At 47.9% G+C, this 25,391-nt stretch overlaps 1 protein-coding gene across 6 annotated transcripts; it reads right to left on the bottom strand.

Moving 5' to 3' along the window:
• Window positions 1-356: 356 nt before the first annotated feature.
• Window positions 357-25,391, bottom strand: STX16 (syntaxin 16). Of its 6 annotated transcripts, XM_058686083.1 has the most exons (10): window positions 24,726-25,391; window positions 16,964-16,999; window positions 16,801-16,812; window positions 9,437-9,544; window positions 8,881-9,021; window positions 7,530-7,695; window positions 6,312-6,403; window positions 5,611-5,754; window positions 4,271-4,351; window positions 357-1,868 (listed from the first exon to the last, which is right to left on the bottom strand). In XM_058686083.1, exons 1-10 carry the CDS (start codon window positions 24,855-24,857, stop codon window positions 1,764-1,766), a joined length of 1,017 nt encoding a protein of 338 aa, XP_058542066.1. In that variant the 5' UTR covers window positions 24,858-25,391; the 3' UTR covers window positions 357-1,763. The 6 variants fall into 6 exon arrangements, with proteins under 6 accessions (XP_058542066.1, XP_058542064.1, XP_058542065.1 ...); XM_058686081.1 differs by having other exon boundaries at window positions 16,801-16,999; window positions 24,777-25,391; XM_058686082.1 differs by lacking the exons at window positions 16,801-16,812; window positions 16,964-16,999 and adding an exon at window positions 9,670-9,786 and having other exon boundaries at window positions 24,777-25,391.

Raw genomic sequence — 25,391 nt, 5'->3', positions numbered from 1 at the left:
GTGACTAGAAAATGCCTACGGCTCTTCTCAAGATCTGCAGAAGCCCCACAAGTCAGGGGTGATCAAGGAGGTGGATTCTTACTTCCTGACCTTTTTGCCTAATACATAATGGTTGGTCAGGGAATACCAGGCGATTTCCTGAAACGCCAGGGGCACCTTCGGATCGTTCTACAGCCACATCGGTCGTGAGAAAACCAGTGGTGGCCGGGAACTTGGGAAGGGGAAGGCTGGGGCTGGGGCATGGGTGTGGGTGCTAAGACCATGATCTGTGTGGACAACCTGAACCTCTGGACTTGCGTTTAAGTTTCTGGAAACGACTTCAAAGTCACTTCTAAAGACACATTTTATGTGACTGATCCAAATAAAACATAGCACATTTAATGAGGTCACGCTCTTCACAAACTTCTCAGGAGAGGTACAAAACAATGGAAAAGCCATCGAAAATTATACAAAGACCGTTAGAACTATACTGGCGTCTCAAGACCAAGTAAAAACATGAACAAGTTGAGCTTTCAAAGCTATCATCGCTTTCCACATTGTTCTACAGTTCCGGGAATATATTCGAGCACCATAGTGATAATAGGTAAGAAAACGGCAAAGTCCCACTCTGCCGATCTGATTCATGCTCGCACGAATGAGGGACTTCTAATCAAGATTTTCACCATCTGTCGGAACGTGCTTACTTTCTGGGCATGTTAAGTAGCAACGCAAGAGCCGATAAATCATACCCCTGGTGGAATATTTTACTTTGAAATGGAGTGATGTTTGGTTAATAATTTGAGATCCACTAATCCTAAATGGGGTGACCCATTTAGAATGGCCTCTGTGTAAATTCACAGTTCATTAAATGGTGGCTAGTTTGAACAGGTCATTATGTAGTTAGTGTATAAGTAATGGATTGAGCAAGGATGGCTGGGGACGAGGACAGGGGCACACTGGCTGATTCTGGTGACTTTCATGACACGGCCAAGCTTCCCTTTTTCGTGTTTTCAGGTGAGGTTGGTTCAAATCACCAACTTTTAAATTTAGGTGGTTTTGTTTGGTAACCCCTTTTGGTTTACGGTAGAAAATGCAGTGCACAGACTCTAAATGAGGAATAGTCCATTTACGATTAATTTAAACTTATGAAGCTGTTTTAACTGGCCCATCTAAATGTGTTAATTAACATCGATGATGGTTTCTTATTTTTCACACTTTGTTACTCTGATCATTAACAGTGATGGAAAAGCTAAATTAAGTTAATGGGGAACGGATTATAAATTCTTAAAGGACTTCTCAGTTTGTTTTCAACTGGAAAATATACAGAGAAAGATGAAGAGGCATTTTTGCCTCTACTCATAAATTTTTGGTACCAAATTTCTTAAAAACCAGATGGTTTTTAAAAAACGTTTCCAAAAATTATTTTTACATGCTGCTCAGACATGACTGCTAAAAAAATAGCATATGCACATACAATATCGAACAGCTTGCGGAGTGCCTGTAAACATTCAACTCATTTTCTCTTTCTAAAAAAAATATATATTATAACTGATGACAGAACTCAATCTCTATTCTGCAGCAGCATCAAAGGTCCTTAAATTCTTGACAGTGAAGGAGAAACAGCGGCTCATCCCCCTGCTGGAGCACGACCGTGACGAGGGGTCCGGGCAGGCGCTCGCCGCCCCCACGGGGTCCGCAGCCCGCGCCTCCGCTGTGCCCGCAGGGCGGCCGAGCCCCTCGCGCCCGGGAGCGCACACGGGTGGCCCACGTGGCCGCACGGCCGCCTAGCGAGACTTCACGCTGATCAGGACAACAATGAGGACAATGATGATGACAAATAATATTAAAATCACAAGCATCTTCCGATTCTTCTTCTGATACTGCTCTGCCTACGGAAAGAGGAGGGGAGAGAGGCCGTCATTTCCCCGAAAGGCCAAATAGCAAGCCCGCCCGCTTCCCGTTCTGGGCTCGCGGGTCCCTCTGCCTAACCGGCGTCTCCGCCACGGGCTACGTCGGCAGAATCCCGCCCGCCAATTCCGGCACAATGAATCGACACGAGTGGACGAGTGCCACGGTCCCGGGGCCACCCGTCTCCCCCGGGGTTGCCCCAGAGCCCGGGCCCGGGATCCGCCGTCATGCAAAGGCTGGCAGGAGGAGTCCACGGCTCTGCCTCAGGGCCGGGCCGACCCGCTTCCCCGCCTGCTCCCGCCGTCTGCGACGAGCCACTCTTTCCACCCGAGCCTCCCGCTCCTGGACACGGTTCCTCGGACGGACGTGTACCTCCTTCACCATGACGCCCGACAACTGGCTACGGTTCCCCCGTGGGACTGACGGCCCCCCAGAGGGTGTTTTCCGCCTCCCCTGACTTTGGAAACAAGAGCACACCCCTCCTTTGAGCCGGGAATGGGAAGGAGTGAGCCACGGGTAGCAAGTGCAGAGAGAGACCCCCCCCCCCCCACCGCCGCCGCCCCCGCGGTCCCCCCTCCCCGTGCTTCTGCCGGCACCACAGGCAGGCGCCTGCCGAGCCCCGCACCCTCCTGCACACCGCACCCGCACACGTCAGCCCGGAGGCCGGGAGAGGGGGCGGGCACGCCGGCCGTCACACCTCCCCTGCCGCGCACAAACCCCAAGGCGGCCCGCCTCGGCTTCTCGGGGACTGGCCCAGAGAAAGGAAGAGCACGCCCTGCGCTTCCCCGGGGGCAGCTGGGGGGGTGGCTACTTCACAGGGAAGGACAAGAAGGCGGCAGCTCGATGGCCACGTCTGCCCAGAAGATCCGGCCCCTTCTGTCTTACTTCCATGTTCCCCGCCAACCTTCGGACTGGTAGTTCTGCTTCCTAAGTGAACCCACCTACCCCCTGGGAGCCACTCATCCACCAGGAGGAAACCGCGGCCTAGACGGGTCAGCCCGTCTTGACAGTCGGGCCCGTGCGCGGCCACCCCCGAGGCTCCATCGGCCCCGGAGGAGGTGACGGCCGGCTAACGGCCAGCCACGCTGCTGACAGAACGTGACGGGAGAGGGAACGCGGGGCTGGCTCACTTCTCTGACAAGGAACCCGGAACGCCAGGGGAGCCGACGCCGCACGGGACTTAAAAACCTCTCAAAATGATTCATGAAGCAGACCCTGAAACAACGTTCTTAGTTCCCCCTGGATTTGTACGCTCCTGCGGAGAAAGCTTTGCCCGTGGTCTGTGTTCTATCAGAGGACACGTTTCACTAGTTTTTATTGAAGAAACTCTAACAACAGCGTATCAGAAGCTGGGTATTACAGAGTCGGCAGTCACCCCCGTACACGAGGCTGGCGGCAAAACGAGTCCGCAAGCTTCGAGCCCTCGGCCCGTCTGAGGCGGGCCTCTTGTTCCCGCCAGGTGCCGGGAGTCTCACTCCCACCCTGCTGCGGCGGCGAGCGCCAAGGGCTTCTGCTCAGACCTCGGCAGGCGTCCCCTTCTGTGCACCCGACACCACCCGCAGCCGGGGCCGTCCTGGCCGGGGAGCAGCCAGCTTCCGCAAAGCGACAGAGCGGTACGTTAGTGGACTGGAAAAATGCTCACGCTATGGCTCCAAGTGTCACTGGGTCTCAAAGATACAAGGAAACGGACAGAAATTTATCTCCTCTGTGAAGCGTCCTCGTCCCTCTCAAAGCACACAGGCCCCTAATCACACACGAGATCCACTCGGCTGCACGTGTGTGTTTCTCATCACTGACGACCAGGCTTCGAAGACGCTTCCCGTTTATTTTTAACAAGTATCATGAAAGATCTTCCCGAAAGAGCTACCTTCCCAGCAGAGAGTAAGGGAGCTAGCCTCACGTCAACAAACGACTCTTTTCTCAAGGTAGCGCACAGAGACACCGCGGCAACTAGAAGGGAAAATGAGACTTTATCTGCTCCAGAATGACCCTCCAGCAGCAATCCATCAGAAGGGCGTCACAACAAGAGAGCCCCGAGTCAGCACCAACGAGCCAACAGAATGTTCGACGCGCGTCGAACAAATGCCCGTTCCCCTGACTTCCTGAAACGAGATTCAAAGAGCGAGGTGCTTTCTGACAGAAAGAAAAGCCCAACTGCTTTATAATTTCCTGTCACGGGAGGGAGTTCTCAGCAACGTCAGGCCCACGTGTCAGGTGCACCTCGAACCGTTTCCTGCCGGGCAAGGGCAACGACCGCCACGGCCGGCTCCACACAAGCCGCTGGTGTGCGTCCCTGTGCTGCTACACGGAGGGTCCTCCTGGGAAGCCTTGGTGTCTGAGAACAGTTCCTCGAGTTCTAGGTTACTGAAACATCCGACATTACCTTGTGAAGCTGCTTCAGGCCGTCTTTGGTTTTGAGGCAGGACTGCTCGACATTATAGTCAATTCTATCAAGGACTGTACCCTGAGTAAGAAATGACAGTTACAGACCATCAACAACCCCAACGGGAAAGACGGAACTTCAAAAATGAGAAAGGCACACTGCAGACATCGTTACGCACAGGATTATCTGTTTTACTTAACTGGGTGGTAAAGGTGCACATGGAAAGCTCTGGAATCCATCCCCAAGCGATATTAGGCACTCGATGGCAGAGTGCTGTGTTAGTTACAATAAAGTCTACCTGGTGAGCCAGAAATACTGACACACTGAGATTTCTTTTTTGGAGTTAGCCACTCTAAGATATGCCACATTCAGACTTACTGGGGCTTTAACAAACATACGGCTCGGTGGAAACAGGCTCTGAGAGGCGAAGGGCTGACTTCTGTGCCCATCCGCTGCGTAAATACTTGGATGCGGGTAAGCAGAGAACGCGGGTTAAATTAGACCCAGCCATGATTAGGCCTGGAAATTGCCGATCACGTCTACACACGTCAACGCAGGCTTCCATGGGTCGGAGCAAAGACAGTGAGCTCCAATCCGCCGCGTCAAATTACACCTTTGCCTCCAGGAGAATTCTGGTTTTAACTGTTTAATCTCTCGGTTCACACAGAAAGGAGGGAACACCAGGCTGCATGCAAGAACAGGGCTCTTAATGGAACACGCCGTATCAGTAGAGATAGCAAGAGCAGTTCCTTGGGAACCACGGGAGTAATTATTGTAACTAGATCTCCCACAGCCTCAACACTCCATTCTGCAGCTGGTGGCAGGGGGATCAGGACCCAAATCCCTGCTGGCAAGATAATAAAACCCCGTAATCAGATTGTAACAGCGAACAAACAATTTAATTCTACTTGAAAGCTAGTGGTTCCCGTTGCCATTACGCAGTAACCTGCCAAAATGAGAAGGGAAACTTTATCTACGGCCAGAATCATTGCTGAGTGGGGGGCACCAGACCCCCCAAAGCGGGGTGGTCCCCTGAGCATCCTTGGAGTTCGGTTGGAGAATAGGAGACCTTTTGATATTTGCTTTTTACTTCAAAAAAAAAAAAAAAAAAAAAAAAGAAAGAAACAAAGCTCTCAGTATTTTTATGGGGAGTGACGTTAGCACGTGTACGTAATCTGCACGTGTACCTATGTAAACGTGCACGCACACGCGTACATACGTGCACACGTGGGGGGAGAGGGGCAAATTCTGTTCCCCGACGGGAATGCAGAGTCAGAAGTCCGAAGAAGGACCCGAGGTACGGCAGGAACACTCGATGACGAGGGAGCTAAACCACGTACCTGCTCCACGATCATCGCTCCTAAGTCCCTAAAGATTTCATTCAGGTCAGAAATGGATTGCACGATCTGGCGTATCTCCCGCTCCCTCTCCTCCACCATCAGTGTGTTCTGTTCCACCAGCACTAACTGGTCATCTGTGAAACCCTAGCGAAACAAAACATACAGGATTTGTACGTTAGAGTCCGCCCCCGCCCCCCGCCCCGCCTCCAGAAAGGGATGGTGTGTGATGTTAGACGTAGTTCAAAGAACGAATTCTGGAAACACTTCCACAAGGCAGGTAAACAACACACAAGCACTGATTCTTCCCTGACAGGCAAGATCCAAACTCCTAAAACACGCCGCAGGGTCTAAAGCACGACTGGCCCGAGCAGGGGACGCGGGCGAACCCACGTCGGCCGCTCCGCAAGGGCCGAGGAGCAAAACCAGCGGGATGAACCCTGCACTTCTCTGGGTTCTTCCCCAAGGGGGGTGGGCAGACTGCTTTCCTGGAGGTTCCGGAAGGCAAGACTGCAAGGTCTCCTCGTGGCCTCTGCAGAGGGAGAAGCAGTACGGCCCCCACGACCGCCCCTCCAACTGCTGCACAGACTCTACCTGAAGCAGCGCTGACCCATCTCATCGCACACAAGCCAACGGTCTATGAAGAGAAGGAACAGAGCGGAGCGCGAGTGTGGAGCAGTCAGTTCTGCAGCCCTTTCACGTACCCGATCATAGAGAGTATTATCGTCTCCATCATCCATTAGTGGTACTGCTGTATCAAAAAAATGCTGGGATCTTTCCTCTCGGTTCTTCATGCCTATCATAGATAGGAATTCACTTTACTGGAATACGTAAACCGTCCTGGTTACTGCTCCGCCATTAAAAAGGGGAAATCTGGAGTAAAACTCAACAGTCAAAATGGAGATACTCTCAAGCAGCTTTAAAAGAAGCCTATCTCCAACAGAGGTGGGGGGGGGGGGGGGAGAGTAAAGATTATAAACATAAAACAATATGCAAGCATTTGGCGTTTTTCAAGACGAAAATCACACTGCAAATGGGTACCATTCACTCGACGCCAAGTGAGTGACAAAAGGACACTGAAACCATCTGAGCATCTCTAAGTGAGGCAGAAATATTTAATCTCACTGCTGTTACAAAACATTTTTTAAAAAAAATCGTATTTCTCTCCAGAAGCATCTCTAGTAACAATTCCAAATGGCCCTAATCAAGTTTTAGAAGTAATAAAATTAAAATACAAATATGCCAGTTGTCAGATGGAGGGGGAACTAGGTTTTTTGTTTTGTTTTGTTTTGTTTTTTTTTTGAGTATGTGGGGATATTACTGATTACAGTGGTAATATGGAAAAACCTAGTTTATGAGGTAATTCGAACGCGGACGTGGCTGACACCAGACTTCCCACTGTTCAGGAAGAAAGGGCAGGGCAGGCTGAGAGGATCACTGGCCAGGACAGCCAGCAGTCAGCATTTCACCCACTCCCAGAAAAGATTTTCAGGCACTCGAATAGTTTAGTTGTTTTGCAAATATGAAGCTTCCGCGTGATTGCAACTTTTTACCTCCGTGTTCGCACTGTCCTCCAACCCCACATCTGGGAAGCTACGGGCCTCGCCAACGTGCTAGAATGCTTTTCACATTGTTCGAGCTTGGCAAACAGTAAGTTTTGTTTTTGCTGCACGTGAACTGTTCTGACACCCCGTCCTCGGCCTCGGTCCGGGCATCATTTCACATGGTGTGTGTGTGTTGGGGTGGGGGTGGGGGGTCCCTTTCGTTGCATAAGCTGTGAAACGTGCTCAAGGGGTGGCGATGGAGGGCTCGGGACGAGATGGAGAACTAGCGGCCAAAAGGAAGGATGGAGACAAAAAGCGGTCCTAGTGCTGGAACTTTCATGCCTCGAAATCCCGTCCATGACTCCCGGGGACACTCACGTCTGAGGTAGCCCGACTGCGCGTGCCGGAAGCTGGCCGACAGCTCCTGCAGGGCCTGGGCCAGGGAGGCCACGACGTTGCGAAGGAGCCGCTCCTCCTGGTCGGAGCGGGCCCTGCGGGCCCGGCCGGGCAGAGCCTGCACGGCGCGCTGGCACCTGTGGAAGAGCTGGGAGAAGGAGGCCACGGCTCCCAGCGAGCCGTGGAGGAGGGGCCTGAGTGCCACTGCCGCTGCGCTCGCGGGTCTGAGTGCCGGGTCTGAGAGCCGGGAGAGGCTCTGTTCGCATAGGCCGGCGTCACCCAAGGCGCACAGGCCAAAGCAACCCGAGGCTCCGAGGCTCCCAGGCGTGGCCAAATGCTGTGGGCGGGGCGGGGCACACACCCCCTCCGGCCCTTCGCCCGGCCACGCACCGCTCTGGGACTCCGGTCCTCTCCCCAGGCCCCCGCCACCACCCCGAGGCTGCAGTTACTGTTACTGTTCCCGCTTTGCCGACGAGAACACCGGGAGGCAGAGGGAGCAAAGGGAGCAAAGGGGAGCCGTGGCACGGACCCCCTGCGAAGAGCCAGGACCCAAACATCCCAGCGCCCAGAACCTCTGAGCGCCAGGGGATTTAAACAAGTAAACGATGTAAACACTAAGGTTTCCCCACTGCTCAGATTATTTAAAAAGTACTCAAATTTGGGGCGCCTGGGTGGCTCAGTCGGTTAAGCGTCCCACTTGGGCGTAGGTCATGATCTCACGGTTCGTGGGTGGGAGCCCCATGTCGGGCTCTGTGCTGACAGCTCGGAGCCTGGAGCCTGCTGCGGATTCTGTGTCTCCCTCTCTCTCTCTCTCTCTCTCTCCCTGTCCTTCTCCTGCTCAGTCAGTGTCTCTCTCTCTCTCTCTTTCAAATAAATACACACTTTTTTTAATTGCTCAAATTTAACATTTTACAAGTCATGTTTCTAGGGTGCTAAGTTTCTTGAAGATGCTAACACACTCCAGCCTCGGGCAGCGCAAGTTCCCAATCTTTTCCGATTACGAGGACCATTTTGTAACATGAACAATTCGTAAGCACTAATATAAGAAGGTATACATCTCTAGATCAAGTGACTGAACTCAGCAATGCTCTGAGTTTATTTTTAAATCAGCTCACGGTGGCAGGTACCGACAACTGGGGAAACAGTCCCCACTCGTCTGAGATACAGGCTGATAACCTGGGGGAGCCCGGGGTCTCAAGTCTCTTGGTGGGCTGTGGGCTGGGAAGCGTAAGTCTGGGGAAGGGAGGTGCGATCTGAGAGCTGTGGCACGCTCCGGCCTCTGAGGGGGCCGGGAACTGCCCACTCCGGCCTGGGGACCCAGTCCCACCCTCACCTGAGTGATCTCTTGGGCGGTGATTTCAATGGCGTGTTCCTGCTCACTGCTGTCGTCCAGGGTGGGCCTGTTTAAATGCTGGTCGTGAAGGCTGGCTAATTCCTTCATTTTCTGTTTGATGCGGCCAACGTCGTACTGTATCTACGCAAACGAAACCACCAAAACTGCAGTGCCGCCCGCCAGGCATCTGTCTGCCTCTGAGACGATCAGCTACACTCTAGAGCACAGGGTCCGGGCTTCAGCCAACTTGGAGTGTCACCGGCGTGTGAGCGACTTTGCATTCAGGTTATCGGAATTCAAACCCCACTGCTCATGGCATGGTGCTTGAGTCTCTCTCTCTCTCTAATCCAGGCCATTCCCACTGGAGCCCAAACCGCCGGCTCACACCCGCTTTTCCGGTGGGGTGTAAGGCGAGCGACCCGAAGGCGGGATTAACTTCCAGGTGCCTGCGTTCACCGTGTCGTCACGCTTCTTACGGCAAAAGCACCTTTACACGTGTCGGCGTCATACCATTACTTAAAAAAATAGGATCGTGTGAAACTAACATTCCACTTACTTCGTCCACTCCGTCCACCCATTTAGGGGGCGACCGCTTTGTCACGCCGACTGCTGCTTCTGGATCTAAGCTAATGCCCGACACCAGAGCCATACGGTCGTCGGCAAGCTACAGGGAGAGAAAGGGACATGGGAAAAAAGTTACTCAGGTTCCATTTTGATAAGCACACTCTCACACCCTTTTAAATGTCACTCCCTGAGAAGACCAAGAAATGTAGGAGTAAGTGCACTTGCCTGTGTCACAAGCTTGCTTTGGTACTGCTAGCATTTGGGATTGTTTTCCTATCTTTTCATGCACCAGTTCTTAATTTTCTCGGACATACTTGTGAACATGAATTTGACTTGATCTGGCTATAGAAATGTAATAAAAAAAATCAACAGAAGAGCCTTAACACAAAGACCTCTTATTACCAGTACTACGTACGGACAGGATGGCATGAACCTCGACAATTAATGCGAGCGGATACAAGTTAAAAAAAAAAAAAAATACGAGGCTACAAATGGAACTCACACAAAATGTGCAGTAGGAGCAAGGTTTACTTACACACGTTTCGCTTATTTTGGAAACGGGACTGAGCCAGTCATCTTGGTCACAAGGTCATTAACCATGTGATAAAATGTATCAAAGAACTGCCTGAAATGATCAGCAAATCACCCGCCATGCAAAAGCAACCCTCAAAAATCTCAACGCGAGTCTGCCTGTCGCCTCCTTTCTTCGGTTCAGGGTCCACACGCGGTGTTTTCACTTGTTTTGAAATGATACCCAGAGCTCTGGTTCTTTTCCCGGGTCTCAGACACCGGCTTCGAAAACCCTGAAGACCCGGGGAGGGAAGGCCGGGCCTGCCTTGAGGCAGTGAACGGGTTGAGAGCCATCTGGAGGTGCCCTCCGGAGTTCAGAATTTATAAATGCCAGTTTCCAAAGATCCAAATGATGATTGAAAAATAATGGAAAACAGTAATATAAAAGTCTTTTACAGGTAATACTTTGTAAATGCCCTAAACCATACTGTGGAATTGGGTGAAGAATTTATGTTGCTTTTCTCTCCCCCCTTCCTTGCATGTACCTAAAGTTATGCTTTCATTCATTCAGCAAATACTTGTTTGCTTTTCTAATAAAGAAACAAGACAAAATTTAAAATTCAACAGATAAAGGGAAAAAATGTGACATAAGCAAAAACCTACATTCAAAGAATTCTTCTATCCTAATTCTTCTATGCTAAACGGTTTACAGAAAAATTCCTACAAGCAAATTGGCATCTTGCAGCTGCCCCACCCCCACCCCCCCCCCCCCCCCCGCCCCTGCCAGGCCCTGCCCCCACGGGCTTAGGACATTCTGTGTGTTCCCGGATCACACCGCGTGCAATGACCACACCGAAGACACCAGAACCCTCGTAACTGCTCCCTGAGCGTCTCTGAGTCGTGATTAAGTCACCAGCATTCCGCCACCGCGTGGACCCTACAGGACCACAGAGTCATCTCAGGTCACAGACAAACTGTGTGCCATCCGACCTGCACAATCTGGGGCGCTGGGTCCATAAAGTGGCAATTCTCAACCACAGCCACCCTGTTTGTTTTCAAGAGTTCACCAATAGGAATCTTATATTCTTTTTATTGTTTTAATCCTCACGGAAACTAGGTGAGCTAGGAACTGTTATTCCAATCTATAAATGAGGAAATTGAAACTCAGAAAAGTTAAGTAGCTTGCCCAAGGTCACAGAGCTATTATGTGACAGATTAAAACTGGGTCCAATGACTCCAGAGGCCCCATCTCCTCCACGGGCTGCCACTCATTTTGGCAGGCCCGTGAAATAGAATTGCAATTTGCTAAGAAAACAAATCAGGAGAGCAAGCCCTCAGACTGAAACACCACCACAAAACACAGTCCCGGATCCACCCCCCACCGAACCGTACCAGGGAGAGAGGACCAGCTCCCAGTGAGCACAAGAGTCTCAACATAAAGCGGCCTCTCTCACTGACCACCTGCGGGAAAAGCAACGGGGCTCAGACCTCATCGTACACAGAGCAGGAACAGACCGGGAGAAGTCGAGCTGTTTATTCCTCAAACTCCTGCTCTGAAGTCACGGAAAGGTATGCAACTCTGCACAGCACATACTGACCAAGGCAGGAGGGACAGACCACACAGCCAACTCGTGCGGGACACAGAGCTGTGGGTCTCCTGGAGCAGAACCCGAACTCAAACCTCCAGCTGTTTATACAAAGCAAACCCCAAAACTGCTAAGGCACCTCTTCATGGGTCACAGGATTTCCTCGATGCTGGCTTATTATCTAATCGACCATATTTTATCAGTATATCATTTTCAATAGAGTAATACTTTATGTAGGCTTTTAAGCTCATGACCTTTTTTGTACTGTTTTTACTGTTTATAAAAATACATTAAACTAAAAAAGATACAGAGGTGGTATTCATCTAAATTTACCTGCGTAGTAATCAGCATCGACTTTTCTGAAACAAATCAACTTTTCTGAAACTTCGATCACACGTGAAGTCAGCTGAAGTGGACCCACCTCTTTCAAGCGGTACCTGGTTTTACCCAAGAGTTGTGTCCGCCCCCCCCCCGCCCCCCGCAAATGCGTATAAGTTAAAACTGGGGCCAACACGTTCTCTTTCAACGCTCTGAGGAAGCTTGCTAATTAGGAGATCCTTACCCGAAAATGACAGATCCCAGCTCAAAAAGCTGGCCCTGGCTTCCCCACATTGGATCAGGATTTTGCCAGTTAAGATAGTCTATGCAGTCTTTGGGGCTGCAAACTTTAAATATTGGAAAAATTGTCCCTTTCCTCATATAGTCTATAGCCATAGCTCGTCCTGATAAAGAAATTCAGCAGTACTCAGATGAAATGTGTCCTTTATTTTACCAGTATGAATTCAAAATGAAAAAAAAAACCCACATCGTTTTGAGAAGGGAAAAACATAATTGAAGAGAAATGTCAACTACTTGAAATAGAAACAAATATGAACATTAACAAAATCTATGTTACATGCAAAACAATCACCCCCTTTCAACCTCACTTCACATTTGAAAACATGTTTTCTTATTTTCTTAAGATCCAGGATGATCCTGTCAGTTTTCAAGCTGCCCTTTTGGTCAAGACAGGCTTTTTAAAAAACTGCCAGATTTTTTATTCTCCTTGCTTATCCTTGCTGAATTTCAACTTAGTCCCCTCTCTGAATATACGATGATCCTGGTCTATAAAGCTTTTCTAAAATGAACTTGTGCTTCTGAGATAAAAACAAAAACAAAAACAAAAACTTTTCTGTATTTTTTAAATAAAAAAAAAGTCAGTAAAAATTCTGAGGAGAATTTCAGAATTCTTGTCTTTGATTTGGGGCTCTGGTCTGGGGGTGCGCTGGACCCGGGGTCATCGATGCAGGAAAATTCCAACAGATGTTCAAAACCGCACGCCCACAGGGCTCCTTGCTGGTTGCCCTACAGTCACCTTTGCCCTTGGTCCACTTTAGATGCCGACACTTGTCCCTTAAAGAGCGCCAGGCAGCACGGACAAGTTCCTGATCTACGGAAGGAACGCGCACACACGCATCCTCTTCTTATAAATCCGGCTGCCGCAAATCTAGAGCCTTTCTACTCTTTGGAAACCCTGCCTTTACAAGAAGGCTGATTTGGTGTACCGTAAGATTAAGGACATAGCAAAGCCTCCACAGAGATTAGCAAAGTCTGACGTATGCCCCCCCCCCCCCCCCCCATATCTGAACACAAATAAAATAAACTAAGTTCCGTCATAATGGATTGGTAACGAGAAACAATACTGACAATTCTGGATGGTTTGTGGCAGCGGGCACTTAGCAAGTCCTGAAGGGACGCTGAAACTCACAGCCTGGCCGCTCTCGCCTCCACGTGAGACAACCCAGGGGTGTGTATGATGAAGTCAGACCACAAGCGCGACTCGCTGGGCTCGAGATGGCTGGGGGACTTTGCTCACAGATGGTTAGGCTTCAGAGACCTCAGGTTTTTGAGGGAGTAAAAAAGCACGTGGATAAAAAAGCATCAGGGGGTGTCAGCACTGCAGTGTGTTTGATTTTTAAATCCGTGATCATTTAAATAGTGACTAATTTTTCTGGTTGTGAGACACTAAATGTCCAAAAGAGACACTTGATTTTTAAGTGTGTGAAAAATAAATAACAGAAAGATACAAAAAGAAAAGAGAACAAAAACAAAGATCAGAGAATCCTACCACCCAGATATAAATGCTGCTGGTTTCACGGATCGTCCTTTTCTCTCAACTATTGCTCACACCCTTAAAACTCAGGCAGCAACGATGGCCTGTGCTGTCGGTGCCGTCCCTCCACTGACTGGAGCCCTGTACCCCAACAACAAGCCTTCGGAGAGGACTGCCCCCTGTTGTACAAACATGGACACTAAGCCCGCCCCCCTGGATAGAGACTTTCCAAGCAGGTGACCGGCGGGCCCAGCCTGCGGCCCCCATGTCCCCACTATGTCACTGTGCCCTGCCCAGGATAAAGACCCAACGGCTTGGGAGACGGCTTTGTTATAGGAAGAGAAGTAGATGAGAGCAGGGAACAAAGCAGAGGGCCAGACACTTCTCTGGGTAAGAAAGTAAACGGCGGGTGTGCTTCCTCCTTAGGGACACCCCATTGCTACTTGTGGAGAAAGACGCAGAGTGGGATCCCCAGGGCGCAGATTTTCAAGTTGATCCGGGCAGAATGACAGTCTACCGTGGGCACCCTGTAAGGTGCCACCAGATGGCTTCACTCTGGGAGACCCAAGGGATGCGGTCAGGAAATTCTGCTCAGGCCTCAACTCCAGAGGGGTGGGCTTCTAACTCACGCCCAGAACCCGTGTGTCACTCTCACTATCCCCAGAAGACACCGACCCCAAGCCCTGCGGCAGTTGTGGTGAAGCAGGGCTCCAGACACCAAGCCCCAACACCCCCAGCTCCCAACCCAGCACCTGGAGCGGAATGGTAAGAAATGTGCCACTGTAATTAGCTGGGTCAACAATAAACACAAGCAATGAACGAAGTAGACAAGACCCAGGTCACGTACGATTCTGGAAGCTAACTTCACAAAAGATACAACGGTCCTGGACAGAGGACAAGAAGGGCCAAGTGAAGTGCTCACGAGGACGAGGTGGCCATGTGGACCCAGAATGAAGGCTGACTGAGTCTAGAGAATCCCAACGGCACGGGAGTCGCGTGGGGCCAAGTGGCCCTCCGGGCAGCGTCTCTGGTGACAGGATGTGGAGACCCCCTTTAAACACCCAGAAGCTAAGAAGAAAAGCAGAAGGGCCTGCTGGTTCCCACTGTGGGTAGCCAGTTTCTGAAGAGGGAGGCAAGACTGGAACTCGGCTCCCGGGGCAGACCCCTAAGTGACATGACCGTAGATGTGCTCCTCACGTGGAAAGCGGCCAGTGTTTCTTTGACTTCTGTTCTTCTGTGGTTTGTTACCTATCCCCCATCTCACACTTCCTTCTGGGAGCCGTAGCCCCCAACTGTTCAAGAAGGGGCTGCATCTAATCTAAAAGGCCTCCGCTCTCAGCCCCCAGGCCTTCATGCCTTTCGAGTCTGGTCGGCAAACCCAGGCACATCCTGTCCACTGTGCCCCAGAGACGCTTAACTCCACTGTCGGGGAGCTGCAGTCACTTCCTAGCTCTCCAGGGCTGGGGCCCCGGCCCCGGGCCCGGTGCTGGCAGGGAGGCCAAGACACCGGGATCAATGAGCTACTCGCCTAAGGGTAGCTGTTTTTAAATACTAGGTTTTTTTCTGTTTTGTTTTAATATATTTTTTTAAACATTTGTTCATTTTTTAGAGACAGAGTGTGAGAAGGGGAGGGGCAGAGAGCGGGGTGGGGGTGGGGGGTGGAGGGGACACAGAATCCGAAGCAGGCCCCGGGCCCTGAGCTGTCAGCACAGAGTCTGACGCGGGGCTCGAACCCATAGACCGTGAGATCGTGACCTGAGCCGAAGTCGGCCGCTCAACCGACGGAGCCCCCCGGGCGCCCCAAATACTAGTTGTTTTTTAATGACACAAGTAGTGCACGCACAGGTTTCAAAAGCAGGTATCCAACCTAAGAAAAGGGTATGCGATAGAGAGGAAGTTTCTCTTCCATCCCAGACTTTTCCTGGAAGGGATCCACTGTTAACTGTCTACTTTGTCTCTTCAGAAATTTCTAAGCACACCCGAGTGTGAATGGGAGTTGCTCTTCTCAAGAACAAAACCCAGAAGAGCGGGAACCGCAGCTTCCACGCTAGTTTGCATCAGGCTCCTTCCCACTCAGTGACGCGTCCCGGAGCTCAGTCGGCTGCGGCCCCACGGATGGACCGCACTCTTCGAGGTACAGGGAGTCAGGATGCTATCCAATTTCTTTAACCAGCTCTCGACGAAGGCTATGCAGCAGGCTGTTCCCCATGTGTTCCTACTACTGACTAGTTAAAACAGCGTGTAGAACGTACAGGGAGATCTTCGTCTACTAGTTAGGAGCTCCACTGGTTCTGACGACAGTCACCCGAATCCCACCTCGGTGGTCCTATCTGAATTGCAATAAACAAAACCCCAAAATACCTCCTCTCTGTTACTTTCTAAAAGGTCTACCCTCAGGAAAAAATATTTTTATCCTTCCACAGCGGAAATGGGTCAGAGAGACACAAGACTGACAGCCACAGTTCAATCCCCTTTTACCTCGACCCTTCATTAGCGCCTCTAGACTACAGTGCTAGGAACATGCACCCTGTCCGACTTCTCGGTGAGTTGCTAGTTAAGTCTTGAAAAGGCCGAACGTGCGCTGCTGGGAAGGGAAGGGGGCAAAGAGGGGACCCCGCAATGACGAGCACACACACAGGGTCGCCGGCCTCACCCCGGCACGTGACCGTGACCGTGACCGTGACCGTGACCTGAAGCCTCCCCGGCGGGCCCCCAGGTTGTGAGCCCGCTTCCTTGGGGCTCTCGCCAGACAGACACCATGTCCTCCACACTCTACCTGAGCAGCCTTGCTTCGCAGAAAGCAAGCAGCACGCTTCGCAGAAAGCAGGGGGTTATACGCACAATCCTAAAAACGATCTGGCTTTTTGTAAGTTCGAGAAAAGGCTCACTCAACCTTTACTATTTATTTCTCAAGTTGAGACACTTTCCCAAGCGTAGCAAATAATTGTTCCTTAAACTCTTCTCTAAGCCACCAATTTACCTGGGGTGAAAATATATTAAGACATCCTGAAGATCAAATTGATAAACACAACAATTATGAGTAATCAAAAGAAACGCTAAAATGTGTATCAGCTCTGTTAGTATTCTGTATATGACCAAAGACTTCAAAAAAAAAAAAAAAGACATAATTTTATTAACTAACATACAGAAATATTCAAAACACAATACCTCGTCCAGCTCCTGAAGAGACATGTTGTTCCCATCAGTCCCATCCAGTTAGGGATAGCAAAAAAGAAAGAAGGATGGGGACAGACAGATAAGGCATGGTCAGTTGAGAAACACTTTGATTTTAAACAGCTCTAAAGTTGACTAAAAATAAAGATCCACTAACCAAGGCATTTAAAAAATCTCCCCCTTTTGATTGCTCCTTTAAAAAAAAAGAAAAAAAGCTACATCAATACACATGTATTTTTTTTTTTTTATTTACCGTGATTGCTGTTTCGGTGAATGAGATAGGAAACAATAAGCAGTTGTAAAAATTAAAATACCATAAAGCAAATAAAATACACTTGCTTTAGTCTCCCAACAATATAATGCTAATCTGTTCGATCAGTATCAAATACCACATACAATATTCTAAATTTCCCTTAGGAAGATACAATAATTTGAGAGCAAAGCTAAAATGCAGTTTTACCGGGTCAAATAAGTGTATGTTTCAGCATGTAAATGAGCCCTGCAAATGCAGCAGAATTAGCAAATGGACAACCCACAGAAATGGTCTCTGGCTGCGTTCAGATCATATTGGAGTGACCACACGTGTAAGGTCTCTACAAATTCAATCCCGCAGACGCGGCTTTATCCGCGGTAATAAGCCAGCCGAGAAACCCTTCTTCCCCGGAGAGAGACACAGGTGGTAAGAGAAAAGAAAAACTCTCCCCATTTGCTTGCCATTTATTATTATTAGTCTAGAAAGCACACAGTTATTGGTAAAGCTATTATCAAAGCGAGTAAACAAAACAAAACAAAACGAGAACGAGAGATTTTCCTGAGGGGGGAACAGGGAGGAAGAAGCACCCGCAGCCAGAGGATTAAGTTTCAGTTGAAAACTAAAGGTTCTTTTTTAGATCGACACGGAACTCTAGCTTCTGAACAGATATTTACCAATGACAGATAATCTGAAGAACTAGGTCTTTTTTTTTTTTCTACTTTTTTGTGTTATCGATCACTGAAATAATTTGTGGTAAATTTCAATCACCAACTGTGGTTTTTTTTTTTTATGTTCAGCAGTAAATTTAGAAAATTAAAAAACGTAAGTTCCTTATTTAAAAATTAGTAGTGCAAATGAAACTGGTCTGTCAGGACCAAAATATTATTAAACAATGACAGTAATAAAAAGTGTAATCAAGCAGTATTCCTCCACGTAAAAATTCAATTAGCTGACATTATAAAGCTGCAAGTCGTCTTCATTCCTTCCACAACTTGCCACGAGAACAAAGAGAATGATATTTATATACACACCCTGCCATAACAGGAGTACTAGAAAATTTTAATAGAGAAGACAGTGTCAAATGGAAATCTGATTTAATTACCTTTTGCTTTAAGAAGAAAAAAAGACAATGTTCTTATTTTTTAAGAGCTTAACATTTTCATGCAGAAAGCACGGCATTGTTTTTATTAATAGAACAGGACAGAGGGCAGAACCCCTAAGTTCGGTATCTCAGCCTGTACCTCTGTCCCTTCTGCAGTGGCTACTTGGCATCGAATCTTCGAACAAAGTACCACTGCGAGCCTCGGGTAAGGTCTCTGCTACACATGAGCCTGTCCTCTTGGATTATTAACCCAGCACACACCCTGATCTTTCGGTTTTTACAATTACTGGCTGATAAGAGGTGAAATCAGAATCACGGACTAGATAAAGCCTCTTTTTGTTGTAAGTAAGAAAACTAAGCTGCAGAATGTATAAATCCATTTTCCCAGCGTCACAGAGCTTTATGGCTCAGAAGAGGATGACAGACCCAGGTGTTCAGGCCTCTTCCCCGCCCCCCCCCACCCCCCCCAAGCATCTCTAATTTTATTAACAATTCGGGAAATTATTAGTGATAGTCAGCTACTACCGTAACACATCGGGAATTAAATTCAGAGGTCAGCTTCCCAAAGAGTCCCCACCTACCCCCCCCCCCATTTTGCTACTTAAAAATAGAGGGTGTTCAAAACTCCCCCTGCCATCAAATTACCAGAAAATCTGGTCAAGAAACAAATTAAAACATTTAGAATTACCATGAGGAAAAACCAAAATACAGCCAAATGAAAACACGTTACTACACATCACCACCTTCTAAATCTTTACAATGTCTAAATCTAGGTTTTTGCCCTGCCAATGGCATATAACCAAGCAAATATTGAAAACTCCAAGTAGCATGTGGAATTTATAGTCTAACGAACTTTCTACATAAAACTGAAAAATAAGTGGAAACCCATCTGTGTTTACTCAGGAAGTCTGGAAAAGTTGAGCAAAATGACTTGGAAGTACAGGTCTATGCTATCGTGATATTTACTTTATTTCCGTTCCTGCCAAAATAAAAGTTTGCTTCTCTTTTATCCAACAAAGTACCCTTATTCTCAAGTAAGCCTCGCTGCTCAAAGGGAATCTTTAGAGGCAGGAAAGCAAACAGCTCTAAAGAGAAATATACAATGATTTCATACTTGGATTCTAAAGACAGAGGACTAATTTTCCAACAGACTCAGTGTGGACTAGAACCTTCAATATGCTAGTAAAAGCGCAGTTATGCGTGGCTGGAAAGCAAGACACAGAGAGATGCTATCCTACTGTAAGGAAGAAACACCCCCAAGACTTAAACAATGGGTCCTTCCACATTCCGGGATGTGCAGCGACAAACAGTACTGCAGCCCAGTGGGTTAGCACAGGGCTCGGGGGCCAGGTTGGCCCGAGGCCCCACCCCAGCTCCCGGACTCTCTAGGTGGGGGGCACTGGACAAGCTCCCTAACGCCCTCCAAACCTTAGTTCCCTCATCTGTATCGTGAGAAAAACAACAACACCCGTGTGACAAGAGCTCTGTGAGGCTGCATACAGAAGGTGCCCACATGCCCGGAGCCCAGAGCCAGGCACATAGTAAGCTCTCAATAAATCTCGGCTTAACGTTACAGTCAAGACTGAAGGACTTCAGGTTTCTTATCACCTTAGTTAATCCTCAGTATCTTTTCTCCCCCTAAAGCACACCATGTTTTATTGAAAATAATGTGGTTTCAAACTAATCTAAGACCAATTAACTCCAGCTTCCATTGATAGATTACGCATTATTTTAAAGCACAGGATAGATCAGGCAAGTCACCACTAACCAAGTGGCTCCAAACCCTCTCTTAGACCCATTCCAGACCAAAGGCGTCATATGGCACCTCATCAAGATCAGAACAGCAACTCAACAACTACTTTTCATTCATTCGTTTGAGACTTCACACATTTTCCTGAATGATTATTTTACTTTGTAAATTCATTTGAGCTCCTTAAAGCCAAGCTGCCTGTAACTGCTTGAATGAGGCGGTGCCTTCAACCCTGCACTTGGCTGATACAACGTCAAAGTTAGGTCAGCGACGTACTGGAGCCACTTCCGAGGATTTTTGCACGACGCTGGCCTAGCAGGCACAGCGACGTTGTTGACTACTTCTCCTTTTCAAATTGAAGCTAGGGCTCCTAGGGCTGTGTGCCTCGGTCAGGGGAAACCACGTACTGGACCAGAACTCAAGAAGGCATTGTTGAATCCATACGGCCCTCAGAAATCACCTAACTCAAACCCCTCAACTTATAAGTAAGGCAAAAGATGTCGGAAGAGACCAAGGAGCCTAAAGACACATTCTGAGAGTCAGCCACAGAGTGAGACTTAACCTTAAATTGCCAGACTCAGAGTCCAGTGCTCTCTTCCTTTATTTCACACTGCCGTGAGGCACAACAATGATGGGGGATCGAGGACCGAGGCCCAAACACAATGAATGAGAAACGCCAACAATTGCATTTTGCTGCAAGTCTAAAAAACAGAACAAAACAAAACAAAACAAAACAAACAAAACCAACCCCTGTCTGTTTCTAACAATTAGTTTTACCAATACCAATACAAGCAAAACCACAATTAAGGAGAATTTTGTTCAGCTCTGGCTGCTAAACTTTCAAAGGCATAGAGGAAAACTAGATTCCATTCACAGGCAAGAAACTTAACCAGGCTGTGTCAGCCGGGGCTGCTGAGCTGGACAGAGAAAAGCTCTCAGCGAGGAGAAGGCTGCAGGGTTATCAGGCAGAAGGAAGAGGCTTCCGTGTCAAGAGACCCCGCGGGCCAGAACCAGGGCTCGGACCACAGGATACAAGGTACAGACTTGGGGTTCATGCAGGCAAAGGCTGTTTGGGACTGACTGGCTGCTGGATTCCCCTGTAGCCGTCACAGAACGTGGTCGAGGAAGGGAGGCATAAGGGTTATCACAGCTGGGACGTCGGGTCAAGGCTCTTTAGGTCTCTGCTGGCCCTGGGGACTCGGCTTGCCTTGTCGCTGCACATCCTCCTTAAATTCCTGCTTAGCTGTGACATATGTGCCCGAATGCTGCATCAGCGTGTTTCAGCATGCGTGTGTGCGGGCGCCCAGAGCGAGCCCACCGTCGCCACCAGAGAACTTCTGGGTTTTTTCCCCTTAAACTAGGATGCAGTGAAATGCATGTTTAAGTTTCTCGAACGATATGGCTTTGGGTGTCCTGTGTTTTGAGGTGTGTGAGGTACACACGTGCACACAACCTTCTAATCAAATCAAAAAAAATCACAGCCTTTTCCTTCAGTAAGGATGTGAAAATTCAGCTTTAAAACTTGAAAACAAAAGCCCCCGAACCCCCCTCCTCCAACCTAGCAGTTCGATGTGATTTTTTGATTTATTTTGGGTTGTGTGTGAGGTAACAAACACACATGGAAACCTACTTCTGCAGCTTTTTCTTCTAACTGGGAACTAGAAATTTCAGGTTATGATTTTTTTAAATTAAACTCTAGAATTTAGCTGCTTCCCTTTTCATGAATCTGAGTTTTATCAGATATTTACAAACTGCCTCCTTTTAATTATTTTGCTCACGTTTTTAATATGCCCTGTATATATCTTTTAAGTTTTCATTTATAATTTTTCAAACATACTGAAAAATATGTAAAATGTATGTATAATGTCACCCCACATATTCATCAGTAGACTTAACAACCAGTAACATTTTGCCTTATTTGTTTCATTTGTGGGGGTTAAATATACAAAGTGGCATTTTATTCATTTCACTACTCAACATTTCAGTAGGTATCTCTAATAAAATTAACAAATTTGATTAATTATGATTAGCTTAATTAACTAATTATTTCTTAATGTCACCTAAGACCCAGTCCATATTCAAATTTAATAACTTTGATTTTGTTTGATTTGCTACATGGTTTTGAAATTTGCAATTCAGAAATGAGGTGTTAAATTTTCTATGAGCTAGACATGCAGTGAAAAATGCTGCAGAAGTTACTGGATAAAGTTTTAAAAAATTGTGTTAGACATGGCTCCCCCCCCCCCCAAATGCTTATAGCACTTTTCCAACTTCCAGAAAAGTTGAAAAAAATCATACCTCTACTTAGTCATGTTAACATCTTGTCATGTTTGATTTTGTGTGTGTGTGTGTGTGTGTGTGTGTGTGCAGAACAGTTTCTGGTGAATTGATTGTAAGCAGACTGAAGATGTGTTACTTCACCCCTGAACACTTGAGAAAAATTTGACATGCCATGTGTTTTCTTAATGCACACAATTAAAAATATTACTAGGTGGGGCTTTTTAATTCTAACTTAAGCAAACCATTTTTGTTTACTTGCAAATTCTATTTTTTAGATAGTCTGAATTGACTACAAGGATATTTTAAATGATCTGATTGCTTATAAGCTGAGAAAAATTTCAGAGACTAATATCATTATGTAACATTTTAAATGGTGAAACATACAGAAAATATCGTTCTAATGTTCTGACTTAGATATGTATAGTTTGATTCAGAAACCTATTTTCCAGAAATTGCCTGAGTTAGCTAAATATATCTATACCTTCTTTGACATATCTAATTTTCCAAATTATAGACTTTAGCCATCCATGTTTAATTATTTGACTTAGCTTATACATGTATTTTCTAATGGCCTACCTTAGAAAACCAATTTAAAAATCGGTCTGACTCAGAGATGCACTTTTAAAAAGCTGCCCGGCTCAGACACCAGGTTTTTAAACTGTCTGACTTAATGATTAATAATAATGATAATAAAAGTCTCATGTTACCCAACAGTTCAGGGTGTTTTGAACTTTATACGATGAAAAATTTAAAAGCAAACAACGTTGTTTCAATAAATTAAAACCGATACCTTAGAAACATTAACCCGAGTTTTGGTTCTGTTGTTCACCCCCCCCCCGCCCCCCCATCAGGTAGCATAAAACCAAGCATTTGAGGAATATGCAATTTTTACATCTTATTTGATAAAACTAAAGTTCCACTGAGGAATTTTATTAATTCAATTTCTACTCTCTAATTCTTGGCTTATTTCAGAGCATTCTTTTCAAAAAATCAGCACTGGAATTAGCCCGTTTTCATTCGGTACAATACAATTTCTTCTTCAGTTTATAAATGCAAAAAACAACTTCAAATTCTTAAGTAAATACAAATCTAAACATACTCCGTCCCTGTTTTCTATGCCTTTTGACCTCAATTTGCACGATTTTATTCCTGAAACTGTGCACACGCGGCTTACAACAGCTTTTCCATAGAAGCAATATGGCCAAAGACATTTTCCACTTGTGAGTTACAAAAAGGAAAAACTGTCTTTGTCACTCATCAAGACACATGGCATGATTTTTCTGAAGCATTCAGTAACGCCATAAAGGAAAAAAAATTAAAAGGTAATACAGTCCCCAATAGGTGAAATAACTGTGAGGTCCCCAGCGCTGGATATTTCAAGTATAGTCCCTCAGAGTCTGGTTTGGGGGTGACTTTATTTCCTTCTTCCTCCAAGGCTGCTTCTATTCAAACCTAGCCTGTTTATAGCAAGGAGCACCCCCCCCCCCCCCCCCACTACAAACTAGTTTCCTAACTTCACTTTTCAATTTAAGATCTTCCAGAGCTAATCACCGTCTTGGGACAGACCATGCAGCCCGGGCCCTGATTTATCAGAGCAAGAAAGAGCCAGAAACTGAAGCTCAGAAAAGGTAAGTAGACCTCGACAAAAACAAACAAAAAAGCCCCTCGGCAATCTTCCCAGGCCCTCCCTCTAAAAGATCCTACCGCTGCGCTAAAGAAAGGTTCAGGTTAATTAAATCAAAAAGCATGTGCTATTCTGAAGGTTAATTTTCACATACATACGCGTTTGGTTTTTTTTTTTTTTAAAGTTCGAATGGAGGGAGAAGCTTAATTTCCTGTCTGGGAAATGGAAAACGAAGAACCCAGCACCTTAGTCTCCCAAACAGGAGCCCCCAGGAAAAACAGTGAAGCAATTATTCCTAGGGAACAGGGCCCCACACAGGGCCGCGAGGCCATTAAAAGAAAACGGGTGAAACAACAACAACACACACACACACACACACACACACCCACACCCCAACTGCTTCCTCATTTGGGGGAGGGTGTCGTGCATTTGCAAAGATACGGGCTCCGCGGTCTTGCAACCCAAAGTGAGGCTCCGTATGGGAGGGGGGGAGGGCGGGGGCTTAAACACAAAACGAGACAAAAAGGCTTCCGGAAGGCCCCAATTTTTCCAAATCTCCGGGTTAAAACACATGTAAATCGGAGGCGGCCGGTCGGGCAGTGACGCCCGGGGCGGGAGGGAGGCGGGGGAGGAGGGCTGCGGAAGTGAAGAGAGAGAGAGAAGGCAAAGGCAGAGGTGGAGAAGGGGCCTAAAACTGTTTTTGTTTTTGCTTTTTCTTCCCCATCCAGGGTTATACACGTCCCCGGCCCCTCGCCCAGAGACCTTCCACTTCCGATTATTCTTAGTCTTCTTCTTCTTCTTCTCTTTTTTTTTTTTTTTTTTTAAACAGAGAGACAGACAAGAGACAGACAGACAGGCAGAGCCGCTGTGCACACGGTGCGTGTGTCGGAGAGGCCGCCGGGAGACTCACCGCAGCAATGCTACGTGAATGCAGAGGGCTGGAGGTGAGGTAACTACTCACTTGCTCGGCTAACAGCTGCCGGTTTTGGATGGAATTATTCCGCAACAACAAGAAAGCGTCGGTTAAACGCCTGGTGGCCATGTCTCACCCTTTGTGACCCCCCGCTCAGGGGCCCCCCGCCCACTTAGCACTCCTGGTTTGTTCACTTTTCTTGCTCTTGGCCTGGCCGGGTCGGGCCCACCCTTCACAGACACCTGCCTGGACAAGGCCTCGAGCCAGGCGGGCGCCGAGACCCCTCCCCAAATAACCACCTCGGCTTTCCAATTGTCTGACTCCCCCTACTCAAGGCCTGCCTTCGATCTCTAAGCACTTAAATCCCCCCAATCCTCGCCTCGCTAGCCAACGTCCCAGAGACCCCACCCCAATCCAACCTTGGATCTACAAGCGTCTCACTCGCCAATCCGGCGGTGGACTGGGAGGCCCTGAAGCCCCCTACCCCCCTTAGTCTCGGAGACCCCCCCAGGGGCTATGCCCCCTACCCCTAACTTGGCTCACACGCGTCCAGGCCGTGCCCTGGAGGGGGGGGGGGGGCTGCCTGTGACTCAGTTTCCCCACCAGAGGCCTGGCCTAGGCCTCCTTTGGACAAGCCGAGGCAAGGCCTGGGCCCTGAACTCC

Source organism: Neofelis nebulosa, chromosome 9 (genome assembly GCF_028018385.1).
Source record: "Neofelis nebulosa isolate mNeoNeb1 chromosome 9, mNeoNeb1.pri, whole genome shotgun sequence".
In the NCBI taxonomy this organism is placed as follows: Eukaryota; Metazoa; Chordata; class Mammalia; order Carnivora; family Felidae; genus Neofelis; species Neofelis nebulosa.
Note: the sequence above shows the minus strand (reverse complement) of the source record. Positions and strands in the feature narration are given on the sequence as shown.

Coding starts and splice junctions, on each gene's coding strand:
- STX16 (XM_058686083.1), bottom strand. CDS start 24,857: ATGGCCACCAGGCGTTTAACCGACGCTTTCTTGTTGTTGCGGAATAAT. Junction 5,755..6,311: donor ATAATACTCTCTATGATCGG/GTACGTGAAAGG, acceptor TTGTTTCGCTAG/GGTTTCACAGATGACCAGTT. Junction 4,352..5,610: donor GAGCGATGATCGTGGAGCAG/GTACGTGGTTTA, acceptor TTTCTTACTCAG/GGTACAGTCCTTGATAGAAT.